This window comes from Littorina saxatilis, linkage group LG2 (genome assembly GCF_037325665.1).
Source record: "Littorina saxatilis isolate snail1 linkage group LG2, US_GU_Lsax_2.0, whole genome shotgun sequence".
In the NCBI taxonomy this organism is placed as follows: Eukaryota; Metazoa; Mollusca; class Gastropoda; order Littorinimorpha; family Littorinidae; genus Littorina; species Littorina saxatilis.
In genome coordinates, this window is record NC_090246.1 from 45,632,794 (window position 1) to 45,654,589 (window position 21,796).

The 21,796-nt window shown below is 42.5% G+C and overlaps 1 protein-coding gene across 3 annotated transcripts in view; it reads right to left on the reverse strand.

Moving 5' to 3' along the window:
- LOC138955418 (cAMP-dependent protein kinase regulatory subunit) overlaps nucleotides 1-21,796 on the reverse strand; it is a 192,903-nt gene that overhangs the window by 169,384 nt on the left and 1,723 nt on the right. Inside the window, exon 1 of one of the 3 annotated variants that reach the window (XM_070327035.1) lies at nucleotides 8,114-9,430. The exons of 1 other annotated variant lie outside the window; for it this stretch is intronic. In XM_070327035.1, the coding sequence (XP_070183136.1) occupies nucleotides 8,114-8,479 (366 nt within the window). In that variant the 5' untranslated portion in view covers nucleotides 8,480-9,430. Of the gene's footprint in view, nucleotides 1-1,294; nucleotides 2,058-8,113; nucleotides 9,431-21,796 lie in introns of those variants that run through there. One more of the 3 variants, XM_070327060.1, reaches the window with a different exon arrangement.

Consider the following 21,796-nt stretch of genomic DNA (forward strand, 5'->3'; position numbering starts at 1 on the left):
TACACCATACTACACAAGAGAGAGAGAGGGGGGGGGGATCGACAGCAAGTGCGATTCAAGTAGAAGAGGAAAACGATAAATCGAAAGAGCACAGGAACATTTTCGATTTGGCAAACACAAAAATAACCTCGACAAATCCTAGAACCAGCGCGCTCGTAAAAGACTGGGTTGGGATTGTCTCGAGTTTTTTTTTCGCCCCAACAATAACACCCCCCCCACCCCACCCCCGAAGAACATAAATGTAGAAGAAGATTCTGCCCTCTGGAACCCCAGAAGGCGACGACACAAGAAGAATAAACTGCTTCGCTGTACTGTAGGGACACTTAAATAATGAAAGAGGCAATCTGTTTCCGTTTTTTCCCCTTCTGTTAATCGCTTAATGTCATGGTAATCAGCTTTCTTTCTCTCTACACAGGGAATAGACGACAGAGCAGCACTCTGACATACGTGGCATGCAACACTACCCAATATTGACGGACTGTGTGATGATATCTTCTGCTATGGTCTGTTGAGACAGTGATATCAAAATCGAGACCGGAGGTCGAGATTTTGATATCACTGTCGAAACAGACCAATAGCAGAAGATATCGTCACACAGTCAGTCAATGTTAGATATATTGCTAATTCTCTGGACATTTTGTATTTACTGTAAAGAAATTACAAAAGCATTTGTCTCAGTTTTGGCTGTTCCATATCCCTCCCTCTGATTATTATTTCTTTTTGTTCACTCTTTTCTTGTACTTTTCAGTATTTAAAAATGTCTTTTCTTTCAAAAAGTCTTTAGTCACTTGCTCAACTAAATTCTGGGATCATTACATTTTCATATATATTTGTTTGTTTTTAAATTCAGGTGTTTTTGTTTTTGAAGTGGGGAAGCAATAAAGAGGTCGTCGATATCAAAACTGATATCGACGGAAATGTCGTCGATATCACTTTTACAATGAGCTCAGTTTTGCCCAATTGACCAATGGGAATCCACGTAACATATGAAATAGCAATATTAGACTTTATCACACTTAAATCTCGAGATGCCGCAGACCCTGGCAGGTCAAACGATACGAGTTTCATTGGGCAAGCTGAAAAGTCAGCGTTCGCAAGGAAGATTTTGCAAAAAAAGCTAAACGGCTGCGATTCCATTTAAATGCTTGTTGACGCACCTGTATGCATTTTTATCTGGGCTGTAGAATTAAGCATTTATGTTTCTTTGTTTAAGATTTTGAATGGAGACGTATATGGTGATTTATGACCTTTGGCGGCGCACATTCATCAACTGTCAGACATACATTATACATACCATTGCACGGATGAGCGGTTTTTGTCTTTCCTTGCCCTTCTCAAATCTGTGTAGGTTTTTCCTTGTGTATGAGTTACTTTCCCTTGCAGTGAAATTCCAAGGGACTAGTTATACACATCACAGTTCCTTTATCACTTCGATATTTACCTGCAGGCTCGTTACGCAGAACACCACATATTGGACAAGAGGATGCAAACCAAAGATTACCAACAACACCACAGACTACAAACGAAAACACTCGCTTTTATGCGCAGTCATGAGCACAGGAATACACCAAGGGGCTGATGGGAAGAAATATCCTCCAATGTATATAATCCACGAAGCGTTGGAGTTCAATCGACCACCGCGGACTTGAGAGTACAGGGTTATACTCAGTCCCTTAAGGCTTTTATTCAATGCAGTAGACACAAAGACAAGGTCAAACGCTGGTTCAAACCCACACCGCACACAAAAATGTTTGAGATATATCCAAACGCGGACTTAACCCAACAAGGAAAATGCAAATATACACTCAAACGGTGACGTCCTTTCTTTCAGCGGTAAACCCGTCACGTCGACGGGACACTACGGGAGTAAGAAAAGACACCGTTGACAAAAAGATGGTGAAGCAGAAAGCACCCAACAAACACACCGTGAATCACAACCACGACCACTATTCGCACAGACGTGGACCAGTGTGTGCACACAAGTAGCAAACACCTTGGCAGCCCTCCCCACACAAGACGACGGTGCTAGTAGCATACTAAACTTCCTACACCTCTCTGACTGACACATGCCCCAGCTACCAACCAACCACCACACGGAGAGGAGCGCAGGTATATACATCATCAGAGACCTACCTACCTACACGAGCCCAGGTAGGCAAACTCTAGCTGCCGAAGTCCCACGACTCTGCAGACATCTGCCAAACCTCATTCCCCTTCATTTGCTGCTAGGGGCCTGGACCCTGCACTCTTAAATTAAGTATCAGCAGTTAATAGGCAGCAACAAGCGGCGAGCGTGTACATGCACTTTACCTCACATTGAGACGGGCCTGCTTTACTCTTGGCCTTTGGGTACCCCCCGGTTTCCCCCCCTCTTCAACCTCATTTGCGTAAAGTTTCAGTTGGGGACAAGATTAATCTACCACCTCAACCAAGGCACCACTGTCGCCCTCAAAACAGACGTCCAAGGCACTAAGAATGTTCTCCGTTCGGCAATGCTTCCTTTCGCAAGAATGTCAGGGCTTACAATAAGAACTCCTTTACAGGGAAGCTGGGGTAAGGGGGTTAGTTATCTATATGCAAAATGTTCTCCATTTTTAGGATGACCGGCTGCACTTTATTGGGCCAAAATCGGCCGCGGGTGATTTAAAGTTCGGCTCACCTGAGTTCATAACGTCTTCATTTGCGACACCAATTATAATGTGACAGCATCAATCGAAATTCAGTTTCCCTCCTCCCAACCACCCACCCCCTCTCTCTCTCTCTCTCTCTCTCTCTATCTCTCTCTCTCTGAGCTCTCAGAGTCTCTCTCTCTCTCTCTCTCTCTCTCTCTCTCTCTCTCTCTCTCTCTCTCTCTCTCTCTCTCTCTCTCTCTCTCTCTCTCTCTCTCTCTCTCTCTCTCTCTCTCTCTCTCTCTCTCTCTCTGCACGTTGTAAGATTAGGCCCTTGGCTTAAAATGTTTACCCTTTATGTCAATAAAATGTTCTAAGTCTAAGTCTCTCTCTCTCTCTCTCTCTCTCTCTCTCTCTCTCTCTCTCTCTCTCTCTCTCTCTCTCTCTCTCTCTCACAGCTCTCTCCCTTCCACCTATCCTCTCCTCTTCTCCCCACTTCGTCTATGCTGTACTTGTGTGGGGCAAAGAACACCAGACAGAACTAGTAATACTGAATAGTCTGATTTCCGCTCTGCCTCATCCAGTATGTCATAACTCTGACATCTTCCGTCCCGAGTACACTGATTCGAGACGCGAGGTTAAATCGACGTGTGTGTTGGTTTTGGAAGGATCAGTGTTTTTGCATTTCGCCGCTATAATAAAGGAGGCAGAGGTTGGGCATTCCCTTAGTCAGTTCTGCCGCCTCAGTCTTTGCTGCCGAGGCTACATCTTAACACACATACAGTGATAATAACCACATACTCTTTGCTCTGACACAGTGGAAGCGAAGCTACGTGTGCCGGGGCTTGGAAAGTCATCATTTCCTTTTGATGATTATTTCTTGGGGGGGGGGGGGGGCTTCTGAGTCTTCTACCACTGCCAGGACTCCTTCAGACAACGCCATATGAAGCAAACAAGGCAATCTGCCCTCAGGATAACCATTCAGTGAAAATACCCAAACGAGCGGAAGCTCGAGGAATTTTTGTTTGCGCTGATAAGAAGCAAGGTGCAAACACGCGGGAAACTGTGAACTCACTCAAATACACAACTTACATAATGCAGTGCCTTCCGCGCTATTGACCAGCGTCTGCGTGCAATTCTGTGCTTACTGTTACGAGTGCAGTTATTCCTTGCAGCTAAACATCCTGCAAGACGATCCGTCAGAAAGCTGCAGACCTTATTTTTCGGAGAAAAGTCAACAAATCACGAACAAAAGCGGTCGAAAGCGAAGGGGCAGATCAAAGATTTTTCACCGTAAGACTAACATCTTAAAAATCAGAAACACGTATGCCCAATTAGCCTTTAAGAAGCAGCAACATATAAACCAACTAACAAAAAACTAAAAACTAAAAAACTAAAAACGAACAATGTGTCCAAAATCAGTTAGTTCGGCCTCTCAAGTCATGACAGTTATCCGGATGAGCTATTCAAACAACGGATGCACACTGTGCACCAACATAGGCCACCATTTTCGGCGCTGTTCAAAACTGCAACAAATCCATGCTACGTCCCTCTCCTCTTTTATAGGCATGATAACATAACCATAAAAATATCCTTTCTGATCATTTCATACATATCAAAATGACAAGCCCTTACAACATTCAGATAACTTTTAAAAGATATCGCACATTTGCGACAGTTCCTGCAGGCCAAACTCAAAGCAAACTCGCAAGACCCCATTGGCTTTCCCCTTACCAAGGTGTTTCACGGGAATTTTCCACCTCGGTGAGGTCTACGGCCGCTGGGAAGCCGAGAGATTGTTTTTAGGTAAGCGAGAACGCCAAGTTCCCTGAGAACACCAAGTTATTCCTGACTCATCAACCTGTCTAATTAATAACACACTTAAGGTGGCAGAAGATACTTTTCCCTTGCGGGGAAGCAGGCAAGTCATGCTGGTGCACTGATCATATCACAAGGCAAAATACATCTGTCTCTGCTGATGCCGGCGTAATAAATACAAACAAGAGAGCTGGGAATGATGTTGTAAGGACCGTGAACTATGAAGAACACACAGGAATCACTGTGCGGCTAGACAGTCATAAAAACAAGCGTTAAAACTCTCTCTTTTTTTTTTCTCTCTCTCTCTCTCTCTCTCTCTCTCTCTCTCTCTCTCTCTCTCTCCCCTCTCTCTCTTTCTCACTCTCTCTCTTTCTCTCTCTCTCTCTCTCTCTCTCATGGAATAGGATTATATATAATGAGTAGGATGTTCTTGTTTTTGTTTACTATGTGCATTTGTATGCTGGTGCTTGAGTTGTGCTTATCTTCATGAAAAGGGCCCAAGGCCTACTCATTAAAACATTCAGACCTCTCTCTCTCTCTCTCTCTCTCTCTCTCTCTCTCTCTCTCTCTCTCTCTCTCTCTCTCTCTCTCTCTCTCCTCTCTCTCTCTCTCTCCCTCTCTCTCCCTCTCTCTCTCTCCCTCTCTCTCCCTCTCTCTCTCTCCCTCTCTCTCCCTCTGTGGGTGAGCGTTTTCATCACTGCCACATCACCGTGCGTCCTGCAATGTCCACCTCCATGTCTGCAAGGATAATGATTTTTCTGAACGCAAGAAAACAAAATGCCGTTCAATATTCCTTTCTTATTATACACATTCCGGCCCCTCAAAGTGTCACTAACCCACTCAAAAAACCAACCAGCCGAACCAATAATATCGAAGTTCAATCATGCGCATCGCATCCGAATTTTCAGCTTCATTAAAAGAGCACGTCGAACGAGTTTATAATATAGTCATAACTATACTCAAAATAGCGCGGCTTCTTCTCGATAAAGGAATGATACCTGCAATGTAAATGGCTGCATAAAATCAATCCAATCTGTCAACCGTTACCGTGTACGCTGATAATAATCTTGGCGAACAAAAATTCGTCGTCGAAGCATTCACACAATAAAACCAAACGTGGGCGTCATTCAGCAAATGGGGCACATGGTGGATAAAGTGTAAACGTTCGAAATGTGTCCCGTGTTACGGTCTGTTTATTCACCTTTCACGTACTTCAAACGAGGTCTTCACTCAAGTTGGCTGTCTTGGGTCAAACATAAAAAGACCACACTCTAACCTGAAGTGTTCCACTTTTGAACCTCCTTTCTGCAACCAGTTTTGAACACAGTGAGACTTTGGACATAATTCTACTGACAAAAGGAACACACATGGTAAACACTATGTTCAAAACTGGTTACAGAAAGGTTGTTTAAAAGTGGAACACTTCAGTTTTTAATTCACAGCTACAATCTAAATAACCTTCAACTTCAACAAAATCCATTAACGATCCCATCTAAATAACTCTAATTTTCAACGAAATCAATTAAAAATCCCTGATAGTTCAAAACAAAAGTGGTAGACTGCTTACATGGTTTCTATTCTAGGTCATTTTATTTTGGTCAACATGTGTTCTGTATCACAAAAGGAAAATCTAAATCAAGGTATCCCAATTTCAAATTTCTCTAGCTTTCAATTGCAAGTGATTCGAGGGAGGAGGGGCAGAGAGAAAGCAGACCCCAAAAAGGGGTCCGGGGAGAGTGTGTGGGAGAAAATTAGTGTAAATGTTGAAAGTAATCCCACAAATTCATCCCAAGTAACACAACAGCCTGTGCACCATGGGTCGTTACTGACGTGACATAAGAAATATCAATAACTTAAGTCATTTGCCCTGCTAAAGAAGCACGAGGTGTCCTGACAATCTACGCAAAAATCGATGCGTTACTTTGGTAGCTTCGCCAAGAGCGCGCAATGCTTACAATACAAGCGTGGCATACAGGATACGTGTTGAGAATAAACTGAATAATGCTCTGAAGTATTACGTGCACAAAAAGAACAAATTTGTTCTCAACCACCAGTGTTTATTTGTATTATTATAAATTCATCTCGTTTCACGCGTCAAAAATTCACAGTGTTAGATAAGACCTAAGCGCACCCAGTACATGCACAAATACACTAATAATATTAACTATTTTGTATCCGCCACCCCCACCCCTTTGAGAGAAAAAAACCCACCTCCCACACACTCTTATTAGAATAACAAATCGCATTAAGCGCTTAGTTTATTTGCTCCAACGAACTGACGAACTTCTGCTTAGTGCTAACTGCAAAGACGAAGAGAAAGCGGTATAGACATTTTCCTCTGCTGAAGAAGAAAAGACCAACATTTCTCGAGATGTTGTCTGCGCGAAAAGCTAATGGTAATGTTGCTGGGTGTAAACCAATAACGGCGGGAAGAGAAAGTACGGGCATCATACGGGCTTGGAAAAGATACGGCTGGAGTGGGCAAGCACTTGAGTCTTGCACAAGAGCTGGCAATCAACCCGCCTCCTGCGGACCAAAACGGATAGACTTCTCGGCCTTGCATTAGCTCGCTATGACGACAGGAATGAATTCGCCGTTCTCAGATATTTGAAACAAGTAGAGCAGGCTTGCTTACATCGTATAGACGGGCGCAGTGGCGAGGTGGTAAGACATCGGCCTCCAAATCGGGAGGTCGTGAGTTCGAATACCGGTCGCTGCCGCCTGGTGGGTTAAGAGTGGAGATTTTTCCGATCTCCCAGGTCAACTTATGTGCAGACCTGCTAGTGACTTAACCCCCTTCATGTGTACACGCAAGCACAAGACCAAGTGCGCACGGAAATGATCCTGTAATCCATGTCAGAGTTCGGTGGGTTATAGAAACACGAAAATACCGAGCATGCCTCCCCCGAAATCGGCGTATGCTGCGGGGTAAAAACGGTCATACACGTAAAAATCCACTCGTGCTAAAAACATGAGTGAACATGTGAGTCTTAGCCCATGAACGAAGAAGAAAGTAGAAGAAGAAGCTTATATCTTCTATAAAAACGCTTCCGCCCTGTAGGTACTGTATCCATTTAATAGCCGTGTCCATAGCTCCTCTTCAAAGCACACGTGGTTTGGAAAAGGTCAAGGTATTGCGAGCTCCTTCCCTTCTCCCGGCTGTCTATTCAATCCTTTTGCATCACCGCGCTGTCAATACGATCCGCGTCTTCAAACAATTTTAAACTTTCCCCGGGAACTTCTTGTAACGTAAATTTCCCTAGAGAGAGCTGCGCCTGTCGATGCTCTGGTGCCGCACATGTTGGCAACAAACAATAACGTTTTGAAGAAAATCCCTCGCGTTCTCCTCGTTTATAGTTTAATCCCCCCAAACCCTTCTTTTAATGGGAGGTTTGAATGTTCCTCCTTAGAACTTTGGTTTGCGTCATCAGGTCATGAATTCCTGCATTTATTTCCGATGTTCAACCATACCCAATTCCTTCCTTGCAGGGTGTACATTTGTCAGCAATTTCCTTCTTTTCTATTAACCTTTCTTTTCTTAAAATACCCCCCTAGATGTTTTTTTAAATAAACACTTGACTCGGTCTTCTATCCATCTTCATGATCTTGTTCCCCGCTCATCTACCTCCACTCCCTCACACCTCTACCCCTCATCCCATTTCTCTCCACCTCTTCTTTTGTCCTACCTCTCTTCCTGCGGATTCCTGCTGCGGCTGTTTTAGTCCCTGTGTTGTATCATGTGCTGTGTGTGGTTGTGGTTCAGCCTGGTGTGGTGGTGCCTCTTCCTGAACCTGCACGACTGACGGAGAGGGGGCAGGTGACTCCACTTGAGGTGGACGCTCAGAGCTGGTCTCCGGTACTCCACCAGTCTCACGTGCCCCTCCTTCACCTCCCTCGCCTCCACCAGCACCATCAACCCCATCCAGGGCGGGGCCAGTGTCTGATCCGGCCGCGTTGATCTGTCGGTAATTGCCCTCCGTGCCGGCCCCGTTGTCCGAGCCTCCGACCACGTCACTGACTACATCACGCAACCGACGCAACTTGTTGCCCATGTCGCTGTCTTTGACAACTTCTACTCTGCTGGGGATACAGTATGATTTGTATCACTTACAAGTCCACCCTCCTTACTGCAATAGAAAAAGGGGCGTACTTGATACTGCGAGACTAATTAGGTGAGTGCCTCCCGCGAAGTCTATCTGATGATCAGCTGCCTTGCCGTTCTGAAATCCACTCAGCTTCTCACACTTTTGTCCCCTGCACGAACACCAACACCAACTTGACGAGAACGTTACACATCTACGCTACCAATACTTTCCGCCGCTAGGAAACAGCCACACTCCGGTCTGCAAATCGCATCACATCCGACGCACAGAACTGAAAAAACATTTCACAACTTTTTGTTCATGCAGTCCCCTCGAGTCGCGACTTCTAAGCCATCTGTGATTCGCGCAGTATCACGTAAATCCAAACTTTTCGGCCGCCTCCGTCCCACGGCGACGCAATTGTCAAATGGCGTCTGCTAGTGCCACACAGGATCGAAAAGTCGTCAACAAAAGTACCCACACGCGCGTTCAGGCTTCACAAAAATCCCCCCAAATATTGCAGATGGTCTGCGGTCACTCAGGGAAAACTAGACGCAGGACGAAAACAAGATTGACACAGTTGTGGTGGGTGTCCTGTTCAGAGACGTGACAAGCGGGTTACCGGGGAAGGCAAAACGTAGGGCTGGCATGCTATAGCGCGGTGGCAGCGGTAGTGGTAGCTGGAGCCCTCCATCCACGGCCGCCGTCTCCGCGATCAATAGGCATCTATCAAGGCCCACTATCAGACCTATACCAGCGCTACAACGCTCCACCAATTTCGTTTCTCTGTCACCTCTCGCTTGTGCACTCGCGCTGAGAAGCTGCTTGAGTGACCGTCGAGTTGCTAATTGGTCTCTTTATTAATGTTTCCCTCTACGTCTTCCGCTGCAAGAATTCCAGAGCGTGTGGCCAATGTCTGGCTTGGCTACCTTCTCTTTCTCAGGCCATCACTGCAGTAGGCAGGGCGTGTGTTACTGTCACCGCGCAACCCTGGCTGGTCGTAGCTCGACACTGCAAAGCTGATTCGATACAAAAACGCGCTGTAACGCGCTCACTGGGCTGTGAAATCAAACCATGCAGGCTGGTTATCAATTTTGAGCTATTGTCGCGTTCCCCGGTCTTCGTGCAACGGCCCTCTTGGGAAAACTGCTTCGGATGATGGAGACGGTCCTCTTTCACCCGACTGGGTTGCTAACGATGCATCATTAGCCTGCATTCACGTATTCCTATCCTTTTACTCACCACGCCTTCAGTCTATGAATCTGAGCTGGAACTATCCTAGCAGCAAGCAATGTTTCATTTTCAGAGCCCAAACTGCGTCATAAATCTTCATTTTGAGCCCAGCGCACCAAATGAATCTGTCTACGACACACTAATTAATTCTGAACGTCCTGTTAACGATTGAAGTTGAGTAAGAAGCTTGAGTAAGTTGAGTTTTTAAGTTAAGCCTTTACAACACCACCACGATCATCACATCCTAACCGCCAAAGGCAAAGTAGTTTGCATGCGGGTGGCACACCGCTTACATTTATTCGATGTCAATCCCCCAGAAAGCTTAAAAATTATCTTGGGTCAAACGTTCTTGGCAGCCTGACTCGTGAAAGGACCCAGCCTCTTTTGTTTTGCATCGCTTACTAATTGGCCAACGAGTTTTGCACGCAAACTTGGCATGCAAGGATGCGTGTTTAACGTGGGTTCTTCCAACAACATCAAAACGTACAGAGCAACTCATAATTATGTCGTGTAACTTTAAGGTCATGTGTATTGTCTACTTCCTGGTATTTTCGGGCTGTCGTACCGCTCTCATAACAGTCTTCCAGGGTTTTTCTTTTCTTTTCGCATACCAACCCTGCAAGCATTTTTTTCTTCTATAACTGTTAAATTCTTATTTTCAAAATATATATAATTTTTCCTTTTGAGTGTGTGTGTGGGGGGGGATATTAATGTTCTTTCATGTATAAATGAACAGGTACTGTCCGTTCTTGACTGTCCACCCTTTCTCTCGAGTCTTCTGTGTGGTGCCAATGATGCTCCCTTGCAACTTGCACCGTTCTAGGAGTCTTTGTAAGCTTATCCGGCCTCGCCGAAGAAGGTTTCTCCCCCTCCCTTCCCTTTAAACGGATTAGCTTCATTCTGTGAGTTCTTTTTACTCCTGTTCGTGTCACTAGAATGTGTGCCATCATTGTCGGTGTTTTCGTCGTCGTCGTTGCTGCTGACGGGAGTGTTATGCAACTCAACAGGCTCTTTATGCCATGATTTCACAACTCCCCCATGGCGTATGCTTCATTCTACGTCGAAGTTATTAGTTTAAATTGTTCTACAGCTTGTCATAGGCCAAGAACAAATCACCAGTAGCAGTAGCGTGTGCTTTAAGCCTTTATCAAAAGCTGTGGATTTTAAGATGATTAAATTATTCCTTTGCCTAGACTTTGCTTTTTGGGGGGATCTAGTGCGTGCTTGTATAGAACGTACAGCAACCATCGTATTGGCAAAATATAAAGGATATATTTTTTAGAAATGTCGCAGAAACCAAAGGAAAAAAATAAATATGCGGCACACATATATACGATTCCATAGCCTCCATGCGGCAATGCCCCTTTCCTTTTGTGCACGCAATCTCGGATTCATTGTATCTCTGATGACATGTCTCTTGACAATCATGTGAAAAACATACATGTATGTAAGTCTGCCTTCCTTAAAATTTAACGCACCTGTTTCATTCGAAATTGCCTGACAGTCGATGCGCCTTTGTGTTGTCCAAGCTAGACTACTGCAATGCTCTTCTGTCTGAATTATGCCCGGTGTGTATCATCAGCAAACTTCAGAAAGTACATAATGCAACAAGCAAGACTAGTTCTTACAGCACGCAAACGAGATCATGACAAACCACTCCTCAGCTCTCTCCACAGGTTACCCGTTGAAGTCAGCAGTACCTACACACTTTCTACTCCCTGTCATAGTTTTTTTCTGTCAGACATCTCCTGTTTGTACCTGCGACCTTATGACTGTGTATACTCCCTCCAGACAGCTTCGCTCCTCTGCTGTTTCCCGACTTTTTCGCATTCCCCATGTTAGAACTGTAACTTTTGATCACTGGTCCTTCTCCTATGCTGGCCCTAAACAATGGAACTCCCTCCCAGATAACATTCGCCACACAAAAAACAATCTGTTCAAACTCTATCTGGATTCATTGACAACTCCCTACCTATTCTGTTTAAAGAGATGGCTGTACATGATGCGTGTTGTGTCAAAGTGGCACAGTGTTTGTATGCGTGTGTGAGAGTGTGTGTGTGTGTGAGTGAGTGAGTGTGTGTGTGTGTGTGTGTGTGTGTGTGTGTGTGTGTGTGTGTGTGTGTGTGTGTGTGTGTGTGTGTGTGTGTGTGGGGTTGTTTTATTCTGTGTATCTGTGTGTCTGTGTGTCTGTGTGTGTGTGTGTGCTGAAGTACATATACTTGAATTTTAGCCCACATCACGTAACTCAACAAACACACCAGAGGGGAAAATACGTTCTAATCCGTCCACTCAACCTCATAAGACAGAGTCGTATTTGCGTGCAAAAGAAATATCGCAAAAGCGGTTGGGACTCGTAATGCTCCCCCCCACACACACACACACATACACACAAACACACACATACTACTTGGTGGTGGTGGTTGATAAAGTGAGGAGGGGGACAAATGAATAGGTATAGAGTTAATCATAAATATATTGTTTAATTTTACGTCCGGGTTGGTTGTCTATTTCCGGGAGTTGTCGGGCTATCACAATGCTTCAAAAACGGCCTTTCCTAGCTGAAAGTTTGGACCGAGACACGGCGCGCCAATGACTTGGTTGTGGTGTCGGACTTCTTCCAATGTACAGCAGACTATTGATTTGCCGTTACTACTAGCTGCGATAAATCAGTCGTAAAACAATCGGCGGTAAACCATACGCTCGTAGGAACACAGCATAATGACACCAAGCGGATTTAATCATCTTAACAAAACTAACAAGTTGCTCATTTTAACTAAATGCCCACATGACAAGTAAATCTGTTCTCCCTGACTTATTGAATCCGTTTTACGCAAGTTGCATGTTACCTATATATTTCGATTGGTAACAGCTCACGTAGGCACATGCATTTCTCTGAGCTTGCGAGTGTTTTGTTTGCTTTGAGTTGGGTTTTTTTCTGTGTTTTTTTCTTTCTTCTTGTTGTTGTTGGGTGAGGTGTTTTTGGCGTGTGTGTGTGTGTGTGTGTGTGTGTGTGTTGTTTTGGTGTTTTGGTGGTTTTTTTGTGGGGGTTGGTCATTGTTTTGGGGGTTCTTCTTTACTGCTGGTCAACAGCTTAAAGCTTATCCAAATTTGGTTATTTAAACTCCACTATAACCCTATTTTAATATACAGGTAAAACACAAGCTGTATGGACATCCACCGCAAAGCAGGGTGGCGTCGAACATAGCACCAAGAACTTTCTTTCTTTATTTGGTGTTTAACGTCGTTTTCAACCACGAAGGTTATATCGCGACGGGGAAAGGGGTGGGGGGGGGGGGGGGAGATGGGATAGAGCCACTTGTTAATTGTTTCTTGTTCACAAAAGCACTAATCAAAAAATTGCTCCAGGGGCTTGCAACGTAGTACAATATATTACCTTACTGGGAGAATGCAAGTTTCCAGTACAAAGGACTTAACATTTCTTACATACTGCTTGACTAAAATCTTTACAAACATTGACTATATTCTATACAAGAAACACTTAACAAGGGTAAAAGGAGAAACAGAATCCGTTAGTCGCCTCTTACGACATGCTGGGGAGCATCGGGTAAATTCTTCCCCCTAACCCGCGGGGGGTCACCAAGAACTGATTACTTTGCAAACACACATTGAACAATGATCATTAAGAGAAACACTGCACGATGTTTCCAAGCAATCTTGCAACAGTTACCTTAGCCATTAGATCACAAGAAATACTGCAAGAAGGGATGGTGATGACACTGGGGAACGCACATTTCGTCTTCCTCCTGTGCTACATGATGTTTGAAAAACGTGCTTAGTTACTAATTCCGGCAACAAAATGTAGTATACATCATGTACAAGACACATGCGGCGACGAGGATTTTTCTTTAGTGACATTTTTTTTTTTTTTGGTAAGAACATTTTCACAATAACACATGTTTCGCGCATGACATGGAATTTGTTTTTATTGATGTTTAGATGTATTTTAGGTCGGAACATGGTTGCTTTGGTGTTACGATCTCACTATCTACAGTGCTGTGATGTTCATTGCAGTAGCCGTTTCCTCCATCTATTTGTGTGGGGAAAAATACACACATGTTTCAGGATGACACACTCCATGAAGCATTAGTTATAGTCAGTTACGGTCAGTTGTTTTAGTAACACTGCTTGTCTCAGCATATTTCAACATGTTGTGTGTTGACGTATTTGAACTTTGCAACTAAACCAGTTTCAGTTGAGGATTAACTTCTCCTATAAAGTACCTTCAAGTACAATGAGCAAGGGTATCGCCATTCCCGTTTTTAATTGACATATTTGCGTGACACACGAGTTTAATGTACCTCTAAAAACTAAATGAATTTTTGTTTATTAAATGGAGAGTAAGATTTTAGTATAACTTTACTCATCTAATGTGAAAAGTTCAAAATAAATATATTAAAGAAAACATAATGGACAGCCCTCTGTGACCAAGTAGTAAAGAAAAACCCTTTAACAAGCAGTTAGTAAGAGGTATTCTGATTCCATTACTATTTACAGAAATGGACGTCGCTGACTCAGTTTCACCTTACTCCTTCCCAAACCATTACAGGCGTGTTCGAGATACCTGAATGTCAGTCTAGAATGTCCCACATCCTACGTTGTTGGTGTGCAAGGGAAGGAGTGGGAAGGCTTCCTGTTGTTTATGTGTTGTGTTCTCCGCGACCTCTTATTCGTTTTTGTGTTAAGGCGGTGGTGAAACTGCACATCAGCACAATGTACAAAGCTGATTCAATGATGGGAGACATCTGGCATTTGGACAGCGCAGAATGTCAGCTGAACGAGGCTACTCAGTCATCAAAGTTACGCGCAAAAATATGACATTTTGGGGTTAGTCAGCTGTTGTGGTCGTCGTCGTTGTTGTTGTTGTTTTTGTTGTGGTGGTGGTGCATGGTCCTGTTCTTGTTGTGGTGTTTGTTTCTTACCAATCTGCCTGTGCGGGCATACGGTTTTTAGTAAAACTACAATCAGAGGAAAGATACAAGCCAAAAGCTAAACAACGCTTGAGGAAAGAAGGAAGAGAGAAAAGAAAAGACAGACTGAGCGAGAGATTTATGTTTCCGAGGCCAAGGGTGAATTGAACAGGTCTGGATGTCTATCGACGTGATCGTCCAACAGACAAAAATGGTTTAACTGGTATTATCACAAATCCAAAAACAAAGTATTATCACAGTTATGTCCATGCTAGCAGTCCAAAGACGCCAAATCGCAAAAGAAGAAAATAGATTACCCTTGTGACATTTCTGCACTATGCATGTACCCACAACTCTGTGCCGTGTAAGTTTCATGAAAGCCTGCGTCAATACATTCAACACTTCAATGCACCCATTTCTCAAAGAAGGCTCTAAATGGAAATGGCATCGAACTAACGTGTCCTCTTTCGTGCAAACATAATACCGGTACTGTCACTATACATGGCTAAATACACACTAAATGTATGCCTATAACAGTTACGTACTTTGTGTGTCAGTATATGTAGCAGTGAATTACGCCTCTGTATACGATGAATCTTAAAAAAAAACAAGATTTTTTTCTTTCTTGTATGAATAAATGTGTGCGTGCTCTCTCTCTCTCTCTCTCTCTCTGTCTCTCTCTCTCTCTCTGTCTCTGTCTCTCTCTCTCTCTCTCTCTCTCTCTCTCTCTCTCTCATGACACACACACACACACACACACACACACTCACACAACTCAATAGACATAGTGTAGTGTATATATATATATATGGAAAGGCCTCCGGGGGTCAACGGCGAGGGTCGCAGACAGATCTGATCTCAAGAAGAGATTACACGCCACCTAATGGATCAAAGCGAATGTCTCCTTGTCCTACAAATATGCCCTTCTGTCTCCTCTTGAGGCTACTCCCCAACCCGCGATTTCTGTGCGTGCCTCAACTAAGCCCCCTTGGCCAAACCTCGGTGGCACATCTATAGTGAGACGGGATTGTGTCTGAAAACGTCTTCCAGTAAAAGTGATGCTAATCTTCTCTCCTGTCAATTCCGGCACATATATTCCTGACAACTAAAATTCAAACACAGACAAACCCCGCCCTAACACTTCACTGGAGAGGTCGGGTCTATAAAAATGAGACATGTTGTCTGCTTTTACCTTCTTCGATGGCTGAATGATTGTGAGTGACAATACGCTTACACGGGAACATACCCACTGGAATCATCAAAACAAACACTAGACATCTACTCGTCGACCTTTCCTTGGGCGCTCGGATGTGCCTTGCCTGTCCTCTAAGTAGGTTCACCACAATTGTCTGGTTACGATCATAAGCATACCAAGGACACACACACACACATGTCTTGCTTTTCAGTTTTACGTCCCAACGCATAAAACATCATACAATGAAATCTACATTGAAAACCTAATGTTCAACCCCAGGGAAAAATCCAAGTGTAACCAAATATTTCAGCAGTAGCATTGACCCTCCCCCCCCCCCCCCCCCCCCCCCACCTCTGATAAACACATTCATTAATTGGGAACAGAAAATTCTGATCCACCAAGGAATTTAATGCACCAGCCTGAAGGGGATAAATCTCTCATACCTCAGCCTATCTACACCACCGAAATCAATACGGTTAGTGCTGAACCTGACTGTCCTCTTTTCCACAGGCTCAGCTGCTCCTGATGAACATTAAATCAGTTTAAGTGTGGGTACGTTTGGCCAATGTATATCATCAGATTGTTTCTTTTATTCATTTAATTCTTGCAACCAAATGATGGCAAATCAGAATAACTACACCAAATTCTAAAACAAACTCAAACAAGTCGCGTAAGGCGAAATAACAACATTTACTCAAGCTGTCGAACTCACAGAATGAAACTGAACGCACTGCATTTTTTCACCAAGACCGCATACTCGTAGTTTCGTCAGTCCACCGCTCGTGGCAAAGGCAGTGAAATCGACAAGCCAGAATAGTGCGGTAATGGTCGCGCTGAGTAGGATAACACGCTTTTCTGTATCTCTATTCTTTTTAGCGTACTGAGTTTATTTTTAATCCAAACATATCATATCTATATGTTTTTGGAATCAGGGACCGACAAGGAATAAGATTAAATTGTTTCTAAATCGATTTCGGACAATTCATTTTAATCATAATATTCATATTTTTAATTTTCAGAGCTTGTTTGTAATCCAAATATAACATATGTATATGTTTTTGGAATCAGAAAATGACGAAGAATAAGATGAAATTGTTTTTGGATCGTTTAAAAAAAATTGTAATGACAAGTTTCCGATTTTTAAAGGTCCTTGCCTACATTTTTATACCGAAATCGCCATTTGACCATTAAAATGCAGAGTCTATTATCTACAAATATCAACAATACACCCCCTTTCGATCACGAAAGACGAAGCCAGTGTAGCCGTTTGAAAATTCATTGTAGTATTCCAGCGCAGAACTCATAGTAGGATATCCTTATTTGGAAAATGCCAAGCGCAAAACTCCTCTCAAATCCCGTGCATTTTGTGCGTTTAAAAAAAAAAGCGTGGACAGCGCTCCAGTGTCAAACTGTTGCTGCACTTGTTTGGGCGTGGCTATAAGCATAGTGACATGAATTTGATTGGTCAGTATTTTTAGGCAAAGCACATGTTCTCAGCAAACAGAAAACAAAATATTGGAAGCGTGAGTCACACTACCCAAAAATAAAATCTTTTTTTACATATATTTTTTTTTCTATCACTTTTTTCCCCATGGTTCATTCATCATTTGACATAATTTAGTATCGAAATCTAACCATAAGATTATTGAAAAAAAGCAAAAATGTACACGACCACCTTTAATGATGAATTCATTAATTATTTTTTAAGCCACCAAGCTGAAATGCAATACCAAAGTCCGGCCTTCGTCGAAGATTGCTTTGTCAAAATTTCAATCAATTTTATTGATAAATGAGGGTGTGACAGTGCCGCCTAAACTTTTACAAAAAGCCGGATATGACGTCATCAAAGAAATGTATCGAAAAAATTAAAAAAACGTCCGGGGATATCATTCCCAGGAACTCCCATGTCAAATTTCATAAAGATCGGTCCAGTAGTTTAGTCTGAATCGCTCTACACACACACACAGACACACACACACACACACACACACACCACGAACCTCGTCTCGATTCCCCCTCTATGTTAAAACATTTAGTCAAAACTTTAGGGGGCCCGGGTAGCTCAGGTGGCAGAGCACTAGACTTGTGATCGAGAGGTCGCTGGTTTGAATTGGGCCGGGACGGACACGGGTCAACTTTATGTGCAGACCCAGAGACGGTATCCATCTCCCACCCTCGTGTCACCACAATGGCACGTTAAAGATCTTGGTCATTCTACCATAAGTGCAGATGGCTGATACCACCTAAACACGCAAACATCAAAAAGCCGTGAGGGCGTAAAACTCGAATCGTATAAACCAATTCATGTCCAATATAGGCAATTAAGACCTGACGGACAATAAGCCCCTTAAAATTTACTTCTTTTTTTTTTTTACTTGACTAAATGGGAAAAGGAGAGTGATGCTCATACAAGAAAATGAATGTCATTCTTCACTTAAACAAACACCTAAAAGTAAAAAAAAGAAAAATTCCAATTTTGTTATCATTGTTTTTGTTAAATCTCCTTATTACAGCTTCTAACAAAGCAGAATTGATTCAGTAATGCTAAAAAAAAAATTCTTCAAGAATTGACTACCGCATGTGTTCTATTATTTTTCACACTTTCTTTGTTTGTTTGTTTGTTGAAAGGTCAAAATAAGCTTTTTAAATCAACGCGCATTTGGCAAGAATTAATATCATTTCAACCTCTATAAAAACCGTTCAAGGGTATTCTTTCCATTTAAATCCATGAACTCTCACACATTATCTTTCATTTTTCCACACCCTATCCCCCTTCCCCTGTATCAAAATCTCAGCTAGTGCAGCAAAGACAACAGTCTATAATAAGAAGTATGCTGTACTATGGGATTAAGCCGAAGCACAAACAATTTTATTGCCCTCTACACATTCCGCAACAAAAGAAATGGGAGTACACAGGCTGCCAACACTGCCGGTGTAACACGAAATTTTTACTCCACGAAAAATTTACTCCGGAGTAAATATTTCGTACGAAATTCTTACTCCGAGTACACTTTTCGTACGAGAAAAGAACTCCCCAAGGCACGAAAAAATTACTCCCTCCACGAAATTTTTACTCCCCATTTTTTTACTTCCAGTAAAAATCTCGTACGCAAAAATGGGATGCGGGCGAAGGGATAATGCCAATAAGTGATCTCGCGCACACGAATGTCGCGCTACCCTCCTTCCACGCCTTCCACCACCAAGACTAACAGGGGACAAGGGAGTAACAATTTCGTACAGTGGCATGGGAAGTTAAATTGCTCGTGTTGGGGTGAAGTAATTTATTCGTTATTTATTCGTCAGGGGAGTAACATTTTTGTACGAAATGTTTACTCGGAACTCACCTGTCTTGGGGAGTACTTTTCTTGTGCAATGGGGGAGTGCTTTTTTCGTAAAGGGAGTAAGTTTTTCGTACGAAATGTTTACTCCGGAGTAAAAATCTCGTGGGAGTAATTTTCTCGTCTTACACCGGCCACAATATGAAAAAACACATGTAATGGCTCATACAAGCGACTCCTACATTAGAGACTTTAAAATAACTAAACAAACTATCTAATTGCATCATTAGACTTTCTCAAATGTAAACCAGATCTGAACAGTAGCTGAAATCTAAAACGGTTAAATGACCAGTGCAAGGAAATTCAAGATGGAATCAGTCAGGACAATGGTCTAACCTACAAACATTATAAAATTGCTCCATATAATATGTATACACGGATGTTGCTACAAATTTGGGTGAATCGAACACATGACCTGATCTCATCAACATGAATCGGACATTTGACCAGCTTTATGAATTTAAATAGGACATTCTAAAGTGTCCCCAATGTGGTCATACACATCATCATCTGCTAGCAACTCTTCTCTTTTCTTTGTTTTTCTGTTTTCCTTATAATCAAATGTGTAGGTGGGTTTTTTTTAATTGAACTATATAGACTTAGGCAATTTACTGAGGAAAGTGATTTTAGAGTACATGGCATTTCTACATTTTGAGAATACTTTTGACAGCCTTGCCGCGCGAGCGTGTTTGTTCTAGCTCTCTCTCTCTCCCTTTGATTTTTTTGCTGATAGTTCTTCTCTTCATTCAAGTTGAGAATCTGTTCAAGAAATACAGTTTTCAAACAGCCTTAAACGATGTTAATAGCTGGTGTAGTGCCAATGCCATGATTGTAAATCCAGTAAAAACCAGAAGTATGGTATTTGCAACCAGACAAAAGCACCAGGTTTCTTCACTCAAATTGAATCTTACTTTTGGTACAACATCAACTGATCAAGTTCAGCAACACCGTGTATTAGGGGTATTTATTCAATCAATCAATCAATATGAGGCTTATATCGCGCGTATTCCGTGGGTACAGTTCTAAGCGCAGGGATTTTTTTTATTTCTTTTTTTTTATGCAATTTATATCGCGCACATATTCAAGGCGCAGGGATTTATTTATGCCGTGTGAGATGGAATTTTTTTTACACAATACATCACGCATTTACATCGGCCAGCAGATCGCAGCCATTTTGGTGCATATCCTACTTTTCACGGCCTATTATTCCAAGTCACACGGGTATTTTGGTGGACATTTTTATCTATGCCTATACAATTTTGCCAGGAAAGACCCTTTTGTCCATCGTGGGATCTTTAACGTGCACACCCCAATGTAGTGTACATGAAGGGACCTCGGTTTTTCGTCTCATCCGAAAGACTAGCACTTGAACCCACCACCTAGGTTAGGAAAGGGGGGAGAAAATTGCTAACGCCCTGACCCAGGGTCGAACTCGCAACCTCTCGCTTCCGAGCGCAAGTGCGTTACCACTCGGCCACCCAGTCTCTGCATTTTGATTGTGAATTCAAATGGCAGACACAATTACAGGATATTACCAAGAAAGTAGCCAGGAACATGTTTCTCAATTCCAAGTTAAAACACGGATAGAAAGACTCTATAAAAGTTTCACCATGCTCATGTTATGTCTCACATTAATTATGTTTCAACGCTCTGGGATGGCAGCAGTGATGTCCACTTGAAGAAACCTGATTCTCTCTATTGTCGCTCCGCTAAACTCATCATAAACTGATAAAGGAAAATGCCTCTACAGAAATGAAGTTAAAAATGCTTAATTTTCTTACACTGGAGAAGCATATGAAGTTAAACAAAGACGTTTTCATGCATACATTGTCTTTCAGAAAAGTGCTGATTTACATTGAATATTTGAATATTTTTGAATGAGTACACATACATTCATGCATCATCATCATTTTTTCACACACTTTTTACATTTAGTCAAGTTTTAACTAAATGTTTTAACATAGACGGGGGATCGAGACGAGGGTCGTGGTGTATGTGTGTGTGTATGTGTGTGTGTATGTGTGGATGTATGTATGATTGTGTGTATACATCGATTCAGAGAAAACTACTGGACCGATCTTCATGAAATTTCACATGAGAGTTCCTAGGTATAATATCCCCAGATATTTTTTTCATTTTTTCAATAAATGTCGTTGATGACGTCATATCCGGCTTTTTGTGAAAGTTGAGGCCGCACTGTCACACCCTCATTTTTGAATCAAATTTATTGAAATTTTGGTCAAGCAATTTTCGACAAAGTCCGGACTATGGGATTGACTTTCAGCTCGGCAGCCTAAAAATTAGTTAATTAGTTTGCTCATTAAAATTGTCATTAAAATCGAATTTTCAATAACCAATTTTAAAATGATTGCATCCTATTCCTCAATTTCTCCTGATTTCAAAAACACATATATGTCATGTTTACTATAAAAATGTGCTCAGAATTAAAGAACATACGTTCACACACTACGTGGAGACAAGTGTGACCAGTCTCGGTTTTTCGGTGTGGTTAGTCAAGACTATCTTAATATAGTCTCGGCGATGACTGTTCCTTTAATGCCTTGACTAAATGTGTTTATATCGCTTCACACGA